The sequence below is a fragment of the Armigeres subalbatus genome, chromosome 1 (assembly GCF_024139115.2).
Source record: "Armigeres subalbatus isolate Guangzhou_Male chromosome 1, GZ_Asu_2, whole genome shotgun sequence".
In the NCBI taxonomy this organism is placed as follows: domain Eukaryota; kingdom Metazoa; phylum Arthropoda; class Insecta; order Diptera; family Culicidae; genus Armigeres; species Armigeres subalbatus.
The window spans coordinates 274,724,141-274,741,229 of record NC_085139.1 but is presented as its reverse complement, the minus strand read 5'-3'; the positions used below and the strand labels follow the sequence as shown (position 1 = coordinate 274,741,229).

Below are 17,089 nucleotides of genomic sequence, written 5' to 3'. Positions count from 1 at the left end.
AAAAGCCTTCTTCAGCTCATCTCCGATATTAATAATTGCTGTCCATTATCGCCGGTAAATGTGGTTTGATGCTCGATCAAATTGGTAAACTTTTACTTTATCCATTATTGAAATATTGATGAATCCGTGGCAAAATGACGCCTCCTTCATCCAGCAGTGGGTTCTAAAATCCCGCTGACTGTAAAATAAACAAAATGGATCATCGAAACTATTCACAGTTGCACCAAGCTGAAACAATTAACCTTGGGGCTTAGTCAATGTTGGTCGAACCGGTTTGAGCGTGTGTTCGAGCGTAAAACAATGCAACCACCCGATCCATGCTCGATCCTTTGAGATACATGGACTCATGGATGGTTGTTGCCATTCACGGCCAACTTGGTGCTATTGTTGCCATGCGCGCTGATTGTTTCGTACAAGCAATCCGAGTGCATCATCAAGTGCATCATGTGCGCAGCAAAGAGAGTGTGCAAATCAAGTGCTATTTGTTCAAGGACTTGAACGTTTTCCTAAGCCTCGCCGACCGATTGTTCGAAGTGCGAAGATCAAACAATGGTGAGTGTGGAAAACGGGGAAAAATTCCTTCTGGTATGCAGCGCATTCGTCGTCTCGTTCGTCGATTTGTTGTTTTACTGGAATGTGTTGATGGGGTGCGAAATAGCTCACTTCACAAGGGTAGCCAACCGGGCCGAACAAATGAATGAATGGAAGGGTTGCGGTGGCATTTCACAAATTATAATGAAGTTTATTTGTCTGCTTGAAGTACTCTCGAGCTCAAATTGGATCGGATACGGTTCGTTTCACCCATGGGATGTTTCCGTCACTTTGGCGAGAGGTGGTTCCGGGTGGAGGAGTGCTCGGAGGGATCTTCAGAAAACAGCCGTGAGGTGAAAAAAACTGAATCCAAAGCAGATGGGTTGAATTTTGTCCTTCAGGCATCGAACGGTCTTCTCGAGAGCTCTCGAAATGGTTGTGAAAGGCGAAGAGCAAAGAGCACATGAATGTCGATTGCCGAGGGAGTAGAATGGCAAGAATTATCCGTTGGTTTGCTTTTAACAGTGGATGAAATTGACGAAAGAAATCTGCTTTTATGTACAACAACTCATTAATGTTTGATGATGTTTGTTTAAAACTCAAATTGAGGCACGATTCTGGCAACAAATGGAGGCGCATGGTATTTCATTAGTCATTTTGAACGTTTTCTTTCCTTTACAAAATTGTACTAAAAGTCACTCCAAATACCAATTTTCTGCAAGAAGGCTTAGTGACCTTTCGGGTTGAGAATTCTCTCAATCTTGTTCGGGGTATCGAGTATTCGAATCGCCTACCTATTTAAATGCAAAATGTTAATTAGTTAATTGGGTGCAAGATAAGTACTAAGCATCACCCAGTGATGGATTGTCATACCGAAGAACGCTCCTGTTAACGTCATTGATTTGCCATTTAATGCAACATGTACATGTACATGGGGAACACGTTTAATCTTTTAATGTTTCATACAGATGGCCTTATCGATTATAGTGCAACAATTTCATGTCAGAGGTAAACCTTCCTTGTTTCGAGCTGAGCATTTTACAGCGATGGCCTTCTCAATCAATTTGCGATGATGACGATGCGATAATCACCGACATGTGAAGTCGATTGCATCCTACCAGTTCATTTTGGTGACCTTTGCTGGTAATGTAATAAGATTAGTTTTGATTTTCAATTAGTTAAGCTGCTCACTTTTTATTTGCACAGGATTAAAGTGATTATATTTGTGAAACATTGATTTTTCTCTAAACAGTTCTTATAATTTAGAAGCAATTGTGATGCTTTTGTTTATTGTACTTCTATCGCCTATTTGGCATATCTTACCCGACATCTATTTACTAATATAGTCCACTCTCTACATCTCGATGTTCTCGATAGCTCTCCCTATGTCAATGGTCACTCCCTTCAATCTACATACATTTAGGATTTCTACATCTCAATAATCTCCCTATCTCGATATCTCTTTATCTCGAAATGTTCTGATCATATTTTGTTCAGGATTCACTATCCTTAGTCGATATGTTCACTAGACTGTCTTTGGACTATAACAAACATAACAACATCAAGAAACGAGATTTGTTTTGTTGTCGTTTTTCATAGCATCGAGTTTGGATCTAGCGCCCATTTTATGGAATTCTAAAATAGATTCCCGAAAGAAATTCCGATAGGGAATCCTTAAAGGGATTCTGAAAGGGATTTCGAAAAGGGGTTCTGGAAAGGAAACCTGAAAGGGAATCCTGAATGAAAATCCGAAAGGTAATCCTGAAAAGAAATACGAAAAGAAATTCTGAAAAAGAATCCTTAAAGGGGTTCCGAAAGGGTCTCATGAAAGGGATTCGAAGAGGAATCCTGAAGGGATACCGAGGAATTCTGAACGGAATCCCAAAATGGAATTCTGAACGGGATTCCAAAATGGAATTCTGAACAGGTTCAAGGAATCTGAACAGGATTCAAAATGGCCTGAAAGGTTGCAAAATGGAATTCTGAACGGGATTGCAAAAGGAATCCTGAAAGGTTCAAATGGAATCCTGGACAGGATTGCAAAATGGAATCCTGAACGGGATTCCAAAATGAAATCCTGAACAGGATTCCAAAATGGAATCCTGAACGGGATTCCAAAATGGAATCCTGAAAGGGATTCCAAAATGGAATCCTGAAAGGGATTCCAAAATGGAATCCTGAACAGGATTCAAAATGGAATCTGAACAGGATTCCAAAATGGAATCCTGAACGGGATTCCAAAATGGAATTCTTAACGGGATTTCAAAATTGAATCCTGAACGAGATTTCAAAATGGAATCCTGAAAGGGATTTCGAAAGGGATTCCGAAATGGAATCCTGAACGGGATTTCAAAATGGAATCCTAAACAGGATTCAAAAGTGGAATCTTGATTGGGATTCCCAAATGGTAATAGACAGGATTCAAAATGGAATTCTAAAGAGATTCAAATGGAATCGAAGGGATTCAAAATGGAATCTGAACGGGATTCAAAATGGAATCCTGAACAGGATTCCAAAATGGAATCATGAACGGGATTTCAAAAAGGAATCCTGAACAGGATTCCAAAATGGAATCCTGATTGGGATTCCAAAATGGAATCCTGAGCGGGATTCCAAAATGGAATCCTGAAAGGGATTCCAAAATGGAATTCTGAACGGGATTCCAAAATGGAATCCTGAACGGGATTCCGAAATGGAATCTTGAACGGGACTCCAAAATAGAATCCTGAACGGGATTTCAAAATGGAATCCTGAAAGGGATTCCGAAATATATTCCGAAATTGAATCCTGAACGGGATTTCAAAATGGAATCTTGTACGGGATTCCAAAATGGAATCTTGTACAGGATTCAAAATGGATCTACTGTGCAGGATTCAAATGGAATCCTAGAAGGATTCAAAATGGAATCTGGAGGATCCAAAATGGAATCCTGAACGGGATTCCAAAATGGAATCCTGAACAGGATTCCAAAATGGAATCCTGAACAGGATTCCAAAATGGAATCCTGAACGGGATTCCAAAATGGAATCCTGAACAGGATTCCAAAATGGAATCCTCAACGGGATTCCAAAATGGAATCTTGATTGGGATTCCCAAATGGAATAATGAACGGGATTCCAAAATGGAATCCTGAACGGGATTCCGAAAAGGAATATTGAACGGGACTCCAAAATAGAATCCTGAACGGGATTTCAAAATGGAATCCTGAAAGGGATTCCGAAATAGATTCAAGAATTGGAATCCTGAACGGATTCAAAATGGAATCCTGAAGGAGATTCAAATGGAATCTTAGCAGGATTCCAAAATGGAATCTTGGGATTCCAAAATGGAATCCTAGAAGAGTTCAAAATGGAATCAAGACAGGATTCAAAATGGAATCCTGGACGGGATTCCAAAATGGAATCCAGACAGGATTCCAAAATGGAATCTGACAGGATTCCAAATGGAATCTGACGATCGAATGATCCAGACAGATTCCAAAATGGAATCCTGAAAGGATTCAAAATGGAATCCTAGAAGGGATTCCAAAATGGAATCCTGAACGGGAATCCTGAACGGATTCCAAAATGGAATCCTGAACGGGATTCCAATGAAATCTGAACGGATTCCAAAATGGAATCCTGAACGGGATTCCAAAATGGAATCCTGAACGGGATTCCAAAATGGAATCCTGAACGGGATTCCAAAATGGAATCATGAACGGGATTCCAAAATGGAATCCTGAACAGGATTCCAAAATGGAATCCTGATTGGGATTCCAAAATGGAATCCTAGGCAGAGTTCAAAATGGAATCATGAACAGATTCCAAAAGAATCTGAACGATTCAAAATGGAATCCTGATTGGGATTCCAAATGGAATCCTGAGCGGATTCAAAATAGATCTGAAAGGATTCCAAAATGGATTCTGAACAGGATTCCAAATGGAATCCTGACAGGATTCGAAATGGAATATTGAACGGGATCCAAAATAGAATCCAGACGGATTTCAAAATGGAATCTGAAAGAGTTCCGAAATAGATTCGAGATCCTGAACAGGATTCAAAATGGAATCCTGAACAGGATTCCAAATGGAATCTTGTACGGGATTCCAAAATGGAATCTTGTACGGGATTCCAAAATGGAATCCTGAATGGGATTCCAAAATGGAATCCTGAATGGGATTCCAAAATGGAATCCTGAACGGGATTCCAAAATGGAATCCTGAATGGGATTCCAAAATGGAATCCTGAACGGATCAAAATGGAATCCTGGACAGGATTCAAAATGGAATCTGAACAGGATTCCAAAATGGAATCCTGACAGGATTCAATGGAATCTGAACAGGATTCCAAATGGAATCCTGAAGGATTCCAAATGGAATCTGAACGAGTTCCAAATAGAATCCGGTAAATGGAATCTGAACGGATTCCAAAATGGAATCCTGAACAGGATTCCAAAAATGGAATCTAGACAGGATTCCAAAATGAAATCCTGAACAAGGTTCCAAATGGAATCCTGAACGGGATTAAATGAATCTGAAGGATTCCAAAATGAATTCTGAAAGGATTCAAAATGGAATCCTGAAAGGGATTCCAAAATGGAATCCTGAAAGGATTCCAAAATGGAATCCTGAACAGGGTTAAAATGGAATCTAGACAGGATTCAAATGGAATCCTGAGAAGGTTCCAAAATGGAATCTGAACGGGATTCAAAATGGAATCTGAGACAGGATTCCAAAATGGAATCTGAACGGTTCAAGATGAATCTGAACAGTTCAAAATGGAATCTAGACGATTCCAAAATGGAATCCTAGACAGGTTCAAAATGGAATCTGAACAGAGTTCCAAAATGGAATCCTGAACGGGATTACTGGAATCCTAGACAGGATTCATTGGAATCTAGACAGGTTCAAAATGGAATCCTGAGCAGGATTAAAATGGAATCTGAACGGATTCCAAAATGGAATCCTGAACAGGATTCCAAATGGAATCTGAACAGGATTCAAGCTGACCTAGACAGGTTCAAAATGGAATCTGAACGATTCCAAAATGAATCTAGACAGGTTCAAAATGGAATCCTGAACGGATTCCAAAATGAATCCTGAACGATTCCAAATGGAATCCTGAAGACGGATTCAAAATGGAATCCTGAAGGTTCAAAATGGAATTCAGAAAGGATTCAAAAATGGAATCCTGAAAGAGTTCCAAAATGGAATCCTGAACGGAATTCCAAAATGGAATCCTGGACGGGATTCCAAAATGAATCCTGAGCAGATTCCAAAGAGATCGAACGATTAAATGGAATCAGGAATCAAAGAAGGATTCAAAATGGAATCTGAACGGGATTCAAATGGAATCTGAACAGGATCCAAAATAGAATCCTGAAGGGATTTCAAAATGGAATCCTGAAGGATTCGAAGATATTCGAAATGATCACAGACGGATTTCAAAATGGATCTGAACGGTTTCAAAATGAATCTTGACAGGATTCCAAAATGGAATCTTGGCAGGATTCCAAAATGGAATCCTGAACAGGATTCCAAAATGTTCCAGGATTCCAAATGGAATCCTGAACGGAAGTTTCAAAATGGAATCTGAACAGGATTCCAAATGGAATCTAGACAGGATTCCAAATGGAATCCTGAACAGGATTCAAATGAATCAGAAGGATTCCAATGGAATCTGAACAGGATTCCAAAGTCCTGAACGGGATTCAAATGAAATCCTGAAGAGTTCAAAATGGATCTGAACGGGATTCAAAATGGAATCCTGAAGGGATTAACCATGGACAGGATTCAAATGGAATCTGAACAGAGTTCCAAAATGGAATCCTGAACAGGATTCCAAGAAGAATCCTGACTGGATTCCAAAAGGAATCCTGGGAGGATTCAAAATGGAATCCTGAACAGGATTCCAAAATGGAATCCTAGACAGGATTAAAATGGAATCCAGAACTAGGATTCCAAAATGGAATCTAGACGGGACCTCAATGGAATCCTGAACAGGATTCCAAAATGGAATCTGAACTGGGATTCCAAAATGGAATCTAGACAGGATTCAAGATAGAATCCAGACAGGATTCCAAAATAAATCCTGAACAGGATCAAATATGGAATCCTAGACAGGATTCAAATGGAATCTAGACAGGATTCCAAATGGATCTTGACGGATTCAAAATGGAATCCTGAACAGGATTCCAAATGGAATCCTGAAAGGATTCCAAAATGGAATCTGAAGGATTCCAAAATGGAATCCTGGACAGGATTTCAAAATGGAATCCTGAACAGGATTCCAAATGGAATCCTGAACGGGATCTAGACGGGATTCCAAAATGGAATCCTGAACGGGATTCCAAAATGGAATCCGAACGGGACTCAAATGGAATCCTAGACAGGATTCCAAATGGAATCCTGAACGGGAATCCTGAGCAAGGATTCCAAAATGGAATCTGAACAGGTTCAATGAAATCTGAACGGATCCAAAATGGAATCCTGAACGGGATTCCAAAATGGAATCCTAAACAGGATTAGTGGAATCCTGAACGATTCAAAATGGAATCTGGAACAGGATTCCAAAATGGATCCTGAACAGGATTCCAAATGGAATCCTGAAAGTTCAAGTGGAATCCTGAAGGTTCCAATAGAGATCTGGACGGATTCAAAATGGATCCTGGATTAAATGGAATCTGAACGGGATCCAAAATGAATCCTGACGGGATTCCAAAATGGAATCTGAACAGGATTAAAGAGATCTAAGACAGAAGTTCAAATGAATCCTGAACGGGATTCCAAAGGAATCGGAACGGGTATGGAATCCTGCAGGATTAAAATGGAATCCTAGACAGGATTCCAAATGGAATCCTGAGACAGGATTCCAAATGGAATCCTGAACAGGATTAAGAAAGGCGGAATCCTGAACGGGATTCCAAAAGGAATCCTGAACGGTCAAAATGGAATCTGAACGGAGATTCCAAAATGGAATCTAGACAGGATTAAATGGAATCTTGTGACAGGATTCCAAAATGGAATCTGAGAATTCAAAATGAATCTGAAAGTTCAAAATGGAATCCTAGAGAAGGGATTCCAAAATGGAATCTGAACGGATTCCAAAATGGAATCCTGGACAGGATTCAAAATGGAATCTAGAACGAGGAATTCCAAATGGAATCTGAACGGGAATCCTGAACAGTTAAAAATGGAATCTGAACGGGATTCCAAAATGGAATCCTGTACGGGACTCCAAAATAGAATCCTGAACGGGATTCAAATGGAATCCTGAAGGATTCGAAATATATTCGAAATGAATCCTGAACGGATTCAAAATGGAATCCTAGACGGGATTCAAATGAAGATCTTGACAGGATTCAAATAGATTCAGATTCCAAATGGAATCCTGAACAGGATTCCAAAGAGTATTCAAATCAAGATAATGAAGAATCCTAGGCAGGATTCCAAATGGAATCTGGACAGATTCAAAATGGAATCCTAGACGGATTCCAAAGATTGACTCTAGACAGGATTCCAAAATGGAATCCTAAACAGGATTCCAAAATGGAATCCTGAACAGGATTCAAAATGGAATCTGAACAGGATTCCAAAAATGGAACCTGAACAGGATTTAAAGTAATGGAATCCTGAACGGGATTCCAAAATGGAATCCTGAACGGAATTCCAAAATGGAATCCTGAACGGAGTTCAAAATGAATCTGAACAGGATTTAAAATGAAATCCTGAACAGGATTCCAAATTGGAATCCTAGACAGGATTCAAAATGGAATCTAGGCAGAGTTCCAAAATGGAATCTTGCAGGATTCCAAAATGGAATCCTGAACAGGATTCCAAAATGGAATCCTGAGAAGGATTCAAAATGGAATCCTAGAGATTCCAAAATGGAATCCTGAACGGCCAGTTCCAAATGGAATCCTGAACAGATTCTGAGATTCCAAAATGGAATCCTAACGGATTCCAAAATGGAATTCTGAACGGGATTCCAAAATGGAATCTGAAGGATTCCAAATAGATCTGACAAGGATTAAAGAATGGAATCCTGAACGGGATTCCAAATGGAATCCTAGACAGGATTCAGAATTTGGAATCCTGAACAGGATTCCAAAATGGAATCCTAGACAGGATTCCAAAATGGAGATCTAGACAGGATTCCAAATGGAATCTGACAGGATTAAATGATCTGAACAGGATTCCAAAATGGAATCCTGGGGATTCCAAAGTGAATCCTGAGAGGATTCCAAATGGAATCTAACAGGATTAGATCCTAAAGGTTTCAAATGGAATCCTAAGACAGGATTCCAAAGTGAATCTGAACGGGATTCCAAAATGGAATCTGAACAGAGTTCCAAATGGAATCTGAACGGATTCCAAAATGGAATCCTGAACGGGATTCCAAAATGGAATCTTGAACGGGATTCCAAAATGGAATCCTGAACAGGATTCCAAAAATGGAATCTAGACAGGATTCCAAAATGGAATCTGAACAGGATTCCAAATGGAATGTATGCAGGATTCAAAATGGAATCCTGAACAGGATTTGAAGTAGAATCCTGAAGGATTCCAAAATGGAATCTGAGGTTCAAATGAATCTGGACAGGATTCCAAAATGGAATCCTAGACGGGATTCCAAAATGGAATCCTGAACGGGAATCCTGAACAGGATTCCAAAATGGAATCCTGAACGGGATTCCAAAATGGAATCCTGAACGGGACTCCAAAATAGAATCCTGAACGGGATTTCAAAATGGAATCTGAAAGGGATTCCGAAATATGTTCCAAAATAATCTGGATTTCAAATGGAATCCTGAAAGGGATTCCGAAATATATTCCGAAATTGAATCTAGACAGGATTCAAAAGTGAATCCTGATGGATTAAAATGGAATCTAGACGGATTCAAAAATGGAATCTAGACAGGATTCCAAAGATATCTGAACGGATTCCAAAATGGAATCCTGAACAGAGTTAGAATCTGAACGGATTAAAATGGAATCCTGAACGGGATTCAAATGAATCTGAACAGGAATTCAAAAATGGAATCATGAACGGGATTCCAGAATGGAATTCTGAACGGGATTCCAAATGGATCCTGAACGGATTCCAAATAATCTGACGGATTCCAAGATATCGAAGGATCCAATGAATCCTGACGGATTCAAAAGGAATCTAACAGGATTCCAAAATGAATCCTGAACGGATTCCAAAATGCAATCCTGAACGGATTCCAAAATGGAATCCTAACAGATCGAGAATCTGAACGGATTCAAAATGAAATCCTGAAGGATTCCAAAATGGAATTCTAGAGATTCAAAATGGAATCCTAACGGATTCAAAATAGAATCCTGGACAGGATTCAAAATGGAATCCTGAACAGGATTCCAAAATGAATCCTGAGACAGATTCCAAATGGAATCCTAACGGATTAAATGGAATCTAACAGGATTAAATGAATAGAAAGTTCAAAATGGAATCCTAAACAGATTCCAAAATGGAATCTGAACGGTTAAATGGAATCTAGACAGGATTTGGAATCTGAACAGGTTCCAATCGAAGATTCCAGGTAGAATCCTAACAGGATTCCAATGGAATCCTGAACAGATTCAAAATGATCTAAACAGGATTCAAATGAATCCTGAACAGATTCCAAAGTAGGATCCTGAAGGTTTAAAATGGAATCCTGAAAGGATTCCAAAATGGAATCCTGAAAGGATTCCAAATGGAATCCTGGACGGATTCAAAATGGAATCCTGGACGGATTCTGAGAATCCTAAAGATTCCAAATGGAATCTGAACGGATTCCAAAATGGAATCCTTGACGGGATTTCAAAATGGAATCCTGAACGGGATTCCAAATGGAATCTGAACGGAATTTCCTGGACGAGGATTCCAAAATGGAATCTAACGGATTCCAAAATGGATCCTAACGGATTCAAAATGGAATCCACAGGATTCAAAATGGATCTCCAATGAATCCTGGAGATTCCAAAATGGATCCTGAGACGGATTCCAAAATGGAATCTTGAACGGGATTCCAAAATGGAATTCTGAACGGAATCCCAAAATGGAATCCTGAACGGAATCCAAAATGATCTCTGAACGGATTCCAAATGGAATCTAAACAGGATTCCAAAATGGAATCCTTGACGGATTTCAAATGGAATCCTGAACGGATTTTAAAATGACTGCATAATGGAATCCGATGAATTAACTGGAATCCTAGACGGATTCCAAAATGGAATCCTGAACGGATTAAATGGAATCCTGAACGGAATTCCAAAATGGAATCCTGGACGGTTCCAAAATGGAATCCTGAACGGGATTCCAAAGTGGAATCCTGAACGGTTCAATGAATTCTGAACGATTCCAAAATGGAATCCTGAACGAATTCTGAGACAGGATTCCAAAATGGAATCCTGAACGGGATTCCAAAGTGGAATCCTGGACATTCCAAATGAATCCTGAACGGAATTCCAAAATGGAATACTGAAAGATTTTTCGAAAAAAAATCCTGAAGAAGAATTCTGAAAGGGAATTGTGAGTGGGATTCCGAAAGGGAATCCTGAGAGAGATTCCGAAAAAAAATCGGATTTTGATTCCGAAAGGGAATAATGATAAGGGATGCCTGAATGGGATTTCCTGAATGGAGTTCCAAAAGGGTATCCTGAAAGCGATTCCGAAAAATAATCTTGGAAGAGAATTCGAAAGGGAAGCCTGAAAGAGCTCCCGAAAAGGAATTCTGAAAGAGATTCCAAAGAAGAATCCTTTCAAATATGTATTCCAAAAGGGAATAATCCTGGAAGAGATTCTGAAAGGGATTCCTGAAAGGGATTCCGAAAGGTAATCCTGTAAAGGATTCCGAAAGGAATCCTGAGAGGGATTTTGAAATGGAATCCTGAAAAGCATTCCGAAATGGAATCCTAAAAAGCATTTCGAAAGCGAATCCTGAAAAGTATTTCGAAGCTTGATTTCCGATGTGAATTCTGGGAGGGAATCCGTGGGGATTTCATGATGAGTTTTTGAAAGGAATCTTGGAAGGAAATTCGGTTCTTGGAAATAATTCCGAGGAGAATCCAGAAAGCAAATTAGATTGGGTTGGAATTGCGTTGCGTTGGAATTTCCTTCGAATTTTCTTTCCTGAATAAATCTTTTTAGCTATTCTCACAGTACTGTCTTAAATTTCTTCATGATTTCTTTGATTTGATTAGAAATTCTTAGAAAATACGTCACATTTGCAGATTATGACAGATAATTCTTTGGTCTCCGTGACAAAAGAAAAAAGGAGAAGTATTTTAGAGATTTTGTAATGGCGTTACCGACTGGATTTGCTTCCTTTATTCAAATTTTCAAAACTCAAAAAAAAAATAAAAATTTGTATACGTAGAGAGAAAATATGGATGGATCCAGTTTTTCCTACGTAAAAAACAGGTTGCCTTCAACTGGTTTGTATCCAAATCTAAAAATAAAATACATTCACCTCGGTTGTTAAGTAGTCTAACTATTGTTATTATGTCTATATTTAATAATCACGTAACATTTGCTAATTGATTTAATGGCTCTATTCCAGGATGCACTAATGGGTGGTATGGGTTTACAAACGAATCATAACTACATTCCCTTACCAAACTACACCCGCTGCAAATAGAAATCACGTGCCGCGCCCATAATGAACAGCAATTTTGTTTTACGAGTCTAATTCGTTGGAACCGTCTTATCGGCAGCAATTAATCTCCAAACACGCACCAGAGCTCCCGCACTGAAAATTCGTTACTGAAATCACTCATCACAAATGGCACGAGACGGCTGGCTGTCACGCAGCCGACCGAGGATCATTTTCATCACACTGTAAAATCCCCGAGTAGAAGCCCGGTGGGGCACGAAAGCAAACGCGATTTTCAATCGTCGAAACCGACAATCTCTTTTGTGAATATGTGTGAATGGGCACTTTTTATGACACTTCAGCTGCTGCTGATGCGGTCGTCGTCGGTCGTGTAAACCGAGTTCTACCCCACAGAAGGAGTCGGACAAAAGCACCCCAGGAGGAAAATTAATTGAAAGGCTTATAACGTGACTCGACCGGGTGCGGATTTATCGCCGGGCCGAACGCCGACAATCGTCATCTAAACGGTCCTTAGTCGTTCCTTCGTCGTTCGTTTCGTTTGCGTGCGGTAATTTGGTGCGATAAAACTTCACCATGACGACTGAATCCGCTGTCTGTCGCGCGTAAGGTGCGCCTACTTTGGACGGGCTTTCTTTTATGTCGCCTCATCTTGGGCTGGCGGGTTTGAGTAATATCCGAACGGGATGGTAATTAGGAAGTCATTACACGATAAAACACCGGCCTACGATCCTGGGGCTTAAAGCGAAATTCAGGTGGAATGGGTGCCAGAGATAAACAGACGAAGCAGCGAAACATTAGCTTTCAATTAACAACAACGCGATGATAGTGATTGATTCGAGCATCTCTTGTAGTAAAAGCATCGATCAATTCAAACTGAATGTTTTATGCGTGGGAAATGAAATGATTCCATTCATTCTATCCATCTGTGTGTAATTCTAGAAGGATACTTATTTATCTGAAATTGAATCGGAAACAATGAACAGTCTCCAGTTACACATCGGCGCGGTTGAAAATAAGACTTCTGTCAGTTCGACTGCGGTAATCCCCAGAAGGCAGCAAAACAGACGAAAGAGCACCGAAGTTCGGTCCAGAGAGTAAGCATATAAAACCCAACAGATACGATAAAGAATTGTTTCACCGGGTTGGGCCGTCCGTCCTCGCCATTCAACTGACCACGCACCACCACCACTGCCAACGGCCGGGTCAATCAGTGTGGTCCTGGTGCGATACTGATACCTTTTATTCGGTCGATTGATCTTGGTTTTGGGAATTACATGAATGCAACGATAGATGAATCGATTTCTCGGACTGAGATTGAGGAAGTGGAAAATAGTAAGATATCCTCCTTTCGCCGGGTGGGCGGAGGAGCTCGTCAGGTGTATCAAATGCAGGCAAAGTTGGAATGATTTTGACTTTGGCTTGAACTTGCTGTGAATAAGGGATCGTCCGCACTTTGTTGATTAATTGTTAATGGTCCACAGGCGTCAGTACTGCATAATCCCGTGAAATATGATCCTCAAACTCTTTAGGAAGGAATAACATTTACAGCTTAGCCGTTTTCATTATTATTTTTGTTAATATTTTTTACAAAGAAACAATGAAAACGACTGTCTTGTAAATGTTTATGTCCTTCGAGAATATCGATAGTTTTTCATTATTATCATCTCGATTATCATTTAGTGAAGGACCGATAAACTATCAAAATCCATATAAATATCAATAAAAATGTATAGGGGGTGGGTACAACACAAAACCATTCGATCTAAACTTTGTAAAAACGTAAAGGTTTTTCAGCAGCGAGTGAAAAATTAGAGAGAAAATTTCACTTGCACAATTGTGCTGTCACCTACGGCAGCTACTCAATTCTTTACCGCTTATTTGTTATAAGAAAATTATTTTGGAAGTGAATGTCTTCACTTGTATAAAACGAGTTTATCCATTGAATTCACTTAATTGTATCTTGACAGATACGTATTTCGACTCAACAGTAGGCCTCTTCAGTGTCTCGTACTTGACTCGTGTCGAGTGACTCGAAGTCAAGTACGAGACACTGAAGACGTACTGTACAGATAATACGTATCTAGATAATGTGAATCAGGGTATAAACTCGTCTTATGACAAGCGCTTATTTGTTACAGACGCCATATTTTTGAACAATTTTCTGTAGCAATAACCCGTCGACACAGCAAATAATTTTGAAAATTCAACGACTGTAAAATTGCAGCTTATCCCATCAAACCAATTAACATCCGATATTCCATTAAATTTGATTGAATTTACGATCAAAGCTGTTTAAATTATTTTGATTTAAAAGAATAGTGAGATCGATTGAATGTTACGTTTATTTGCATGCTCCAAATATGTGCATGAAAATACATTTAAAATCACAACATATTTTTATCTGTGGACGGCAGCCACTGGCAAAAATTCCATCCAATACCCCCTTCCAGTTACTAACAGCAGCAAAACAAAAGTAATAATTTTGCACTTGTACAAATATTTCCAATACGGAAAAAAAACCTTCTTCTTCATAAAATGATGGTCCTGAACAAGGACCAGTTAAGTCTCTTTGCAATAACTATCAGTATGCGAGAAAATTTCGTTTAGTACTGCCCCCACCGACGACGAGTTTTTTTGCAGCAACCACCACCGACGGCATTGTTGGATGAAATTCGAAATCTTGATGATGTTGCTGACGATGCACTGGCGTAGTTGCTCATCTACTACTTACGATCTTCAATTCCGTGTATAAGTCGCACAGTCACTCCAAATGGGTATGAAACTGGCCACCACTCTACGTAAGTAATGATTGTTGCCTCCATCAGCTTACATTTTTGTATTTTGTTTTTGGTTGAAGAAGAAACCACCTATGAAAATTTTGCTATGATGACAACAAAGCTAAAATTGGTTCTAACTAAAGGGGCATCGTTCATAGGATGCGGAACTGGAACCACGAAAAAATTGCCAGTTTCACATTGCTTATTGCTGGGACCGCGTTAGACCGCTCTCTGTGAAATCTTGAACAAAATGGCTCACGCGTGCGGTAAAGCTACTTTCTTGTATCTAATGAAGTAGGCTCATTAGCTTCGCCCCTTTGTTATTCGTAATAAAATAATGAATAACAAAGGGGCGGGGCTAATGGTCTCACGATATTGAATACAAGAAAGCAGCTTTCCCGCGCGCGCGAGTCATTTTGATAGAGATTCCACGGAGAACGGGCCCTGTATCCGGTATCAGCGACAGTCGTCGAAATTTGTTGCGTCCAGCGGACTGCGGTCCCAGCAACGGCATCGGTGGTACTCGTTTGTATGTTGCTGCAGAATCATAGTCGCATGGCATTCATCAGCAGTATATAAGTGAAATTTTCTGTAAATCGTGGTGGAGAAGCATCGAGTGGTCATCCGCTACAGTCGTCAGCAGATGTGTATCATGGCGTATAAAACGGTGCTTTTCAAGGTCAGCATTTGAAATGAAAGACAATGGTTGTGTGACAAATATTCTATCTATTTATTAATTAATTTATTTCATCTTTGGTCCTGAACCACACAGACTAGAGTATCCTAATCCTATTTTTAAAGACAAGTTTATTAACATTGTAATCAAACATATCACATACATCGTTAAACAATGTACAACATCTGTCAAGTGGTTTGTTGTAACCGTAAGCAGTGCGGTGTACCGGGAGGCAGGAGTCCAAAGCAATCGAAGATTGCGTAATCGGCAACTAAATTGCGTGCAGAGTTAAGTTCGGAGAGCACACTACTGCAGTCAATGTTGTCACGGACCATGTCAAAAACTAAAAAGTCGTTGTAAATACGTTCTGCGTTTGGAGAGTGTTTGCAAGCTAATGAGCGTACATCTGAGCTAATACGATGGCAGGTTATCGGGATTGGTCCATGGCAGCTGTCGTAATGCGAATCTGACGAAACGTTACTGGATGCTTTCTATGCGTGAAACGCATGGTATTTACTTGATACTTCATGGGCTACAGCTCTTCGATGAACCTACGCCGAATGGAGTATCCTTCTCCACTGGACTCGATCCTGGGCCAATCGTTTCCAGTCGCCCTGAACATTGAGCGCCCTCAGGTCCTCTTCTAATTGCAAAAGCCATCGTGTATGCAGCCATCCACGAAACCTGCGGCCCCTCTTCCGGGTTCTCTACTAAATATTATCTTCGCTTTGAAACGTTCTTCCGGCATACGAACAGCAGACCAACCCACCGTAGTCTGCCGTGATGTATAAACTTAACAATATTCAGCCCTTTATATACCTGGTACAATTCGTGATTCATGCGACGCTTATGATACCGTTTTCCGTTCTCTTGTTTACTGCCATAAGTATTGTCCGCATAACCTTACGCTCCGAAAGCTCTCCGATCAACCTCCTTTAACGCCCATGTTGCATGGCCGTATGGCTCACGGAAGAATCAGAGTAGTATACAGCGCAGAGTTTTGTTTTCGTATGCAGAACTACGGGACTTAAGTTGGTTACGAAGTCCGTAATAAGCCCTATTTGCAGCTGCAATACGCCTTTTTCACCTCGCGGGTAATATCATTATCGCACGTCACTAATGTTCCAAGATACAAATTCTTCTACCACTTCAAACTTTTAACTATCCATCCTTTTCCATTTCGCTACCACCACAACTAATGAACCCACGTTGATTGCCAGCGTCATGTACTTCGTTTTGCTGGTAGTGATCGATAGTCCAATCCTCGCTATCTCCCTCTTAAAAGGCACAAAAGCCTCTTCCACGGCTGACGATCAATTCCGATAATATCGATATCATCCGCAAATCCCAGGAGCATATGCGATTTTGTGATAATGGTACCTGCTTTTTACACCAGCTCTCCTAATCGCTCCCTCGAGTACCAATATTGAACAGTAGATTCGAGAGTACGTCACCCTACAACAACTCCATCTAAGTTAACAAATGACGTCGATATTTCATCCA

The 17,089-nt window shown here is 40.1% G+C and overlaps 1 protein-coding gene across 1 annotated transcript in view; it reads left to right on the top strand.

Moving 5' to 3' along the window:
* Window positions 1-338: 338 nt before the first annotated feature.
* The window catches only part of LOC134207349 (uncharacterized), a 119,275-nt gene continuing 102,524 nt past the window's right edge, over window positions 339-17,089 (top strand). Inside the window, exon 1 of the mRNA XM_062683070.1 lies at window positions 339-552. Coding sequence (XP_062539054.1) covers window positions 339-552 — 214 coding nt within the window. The remainder of the gene's footprint in view (window positions 553-17,089) is intronic.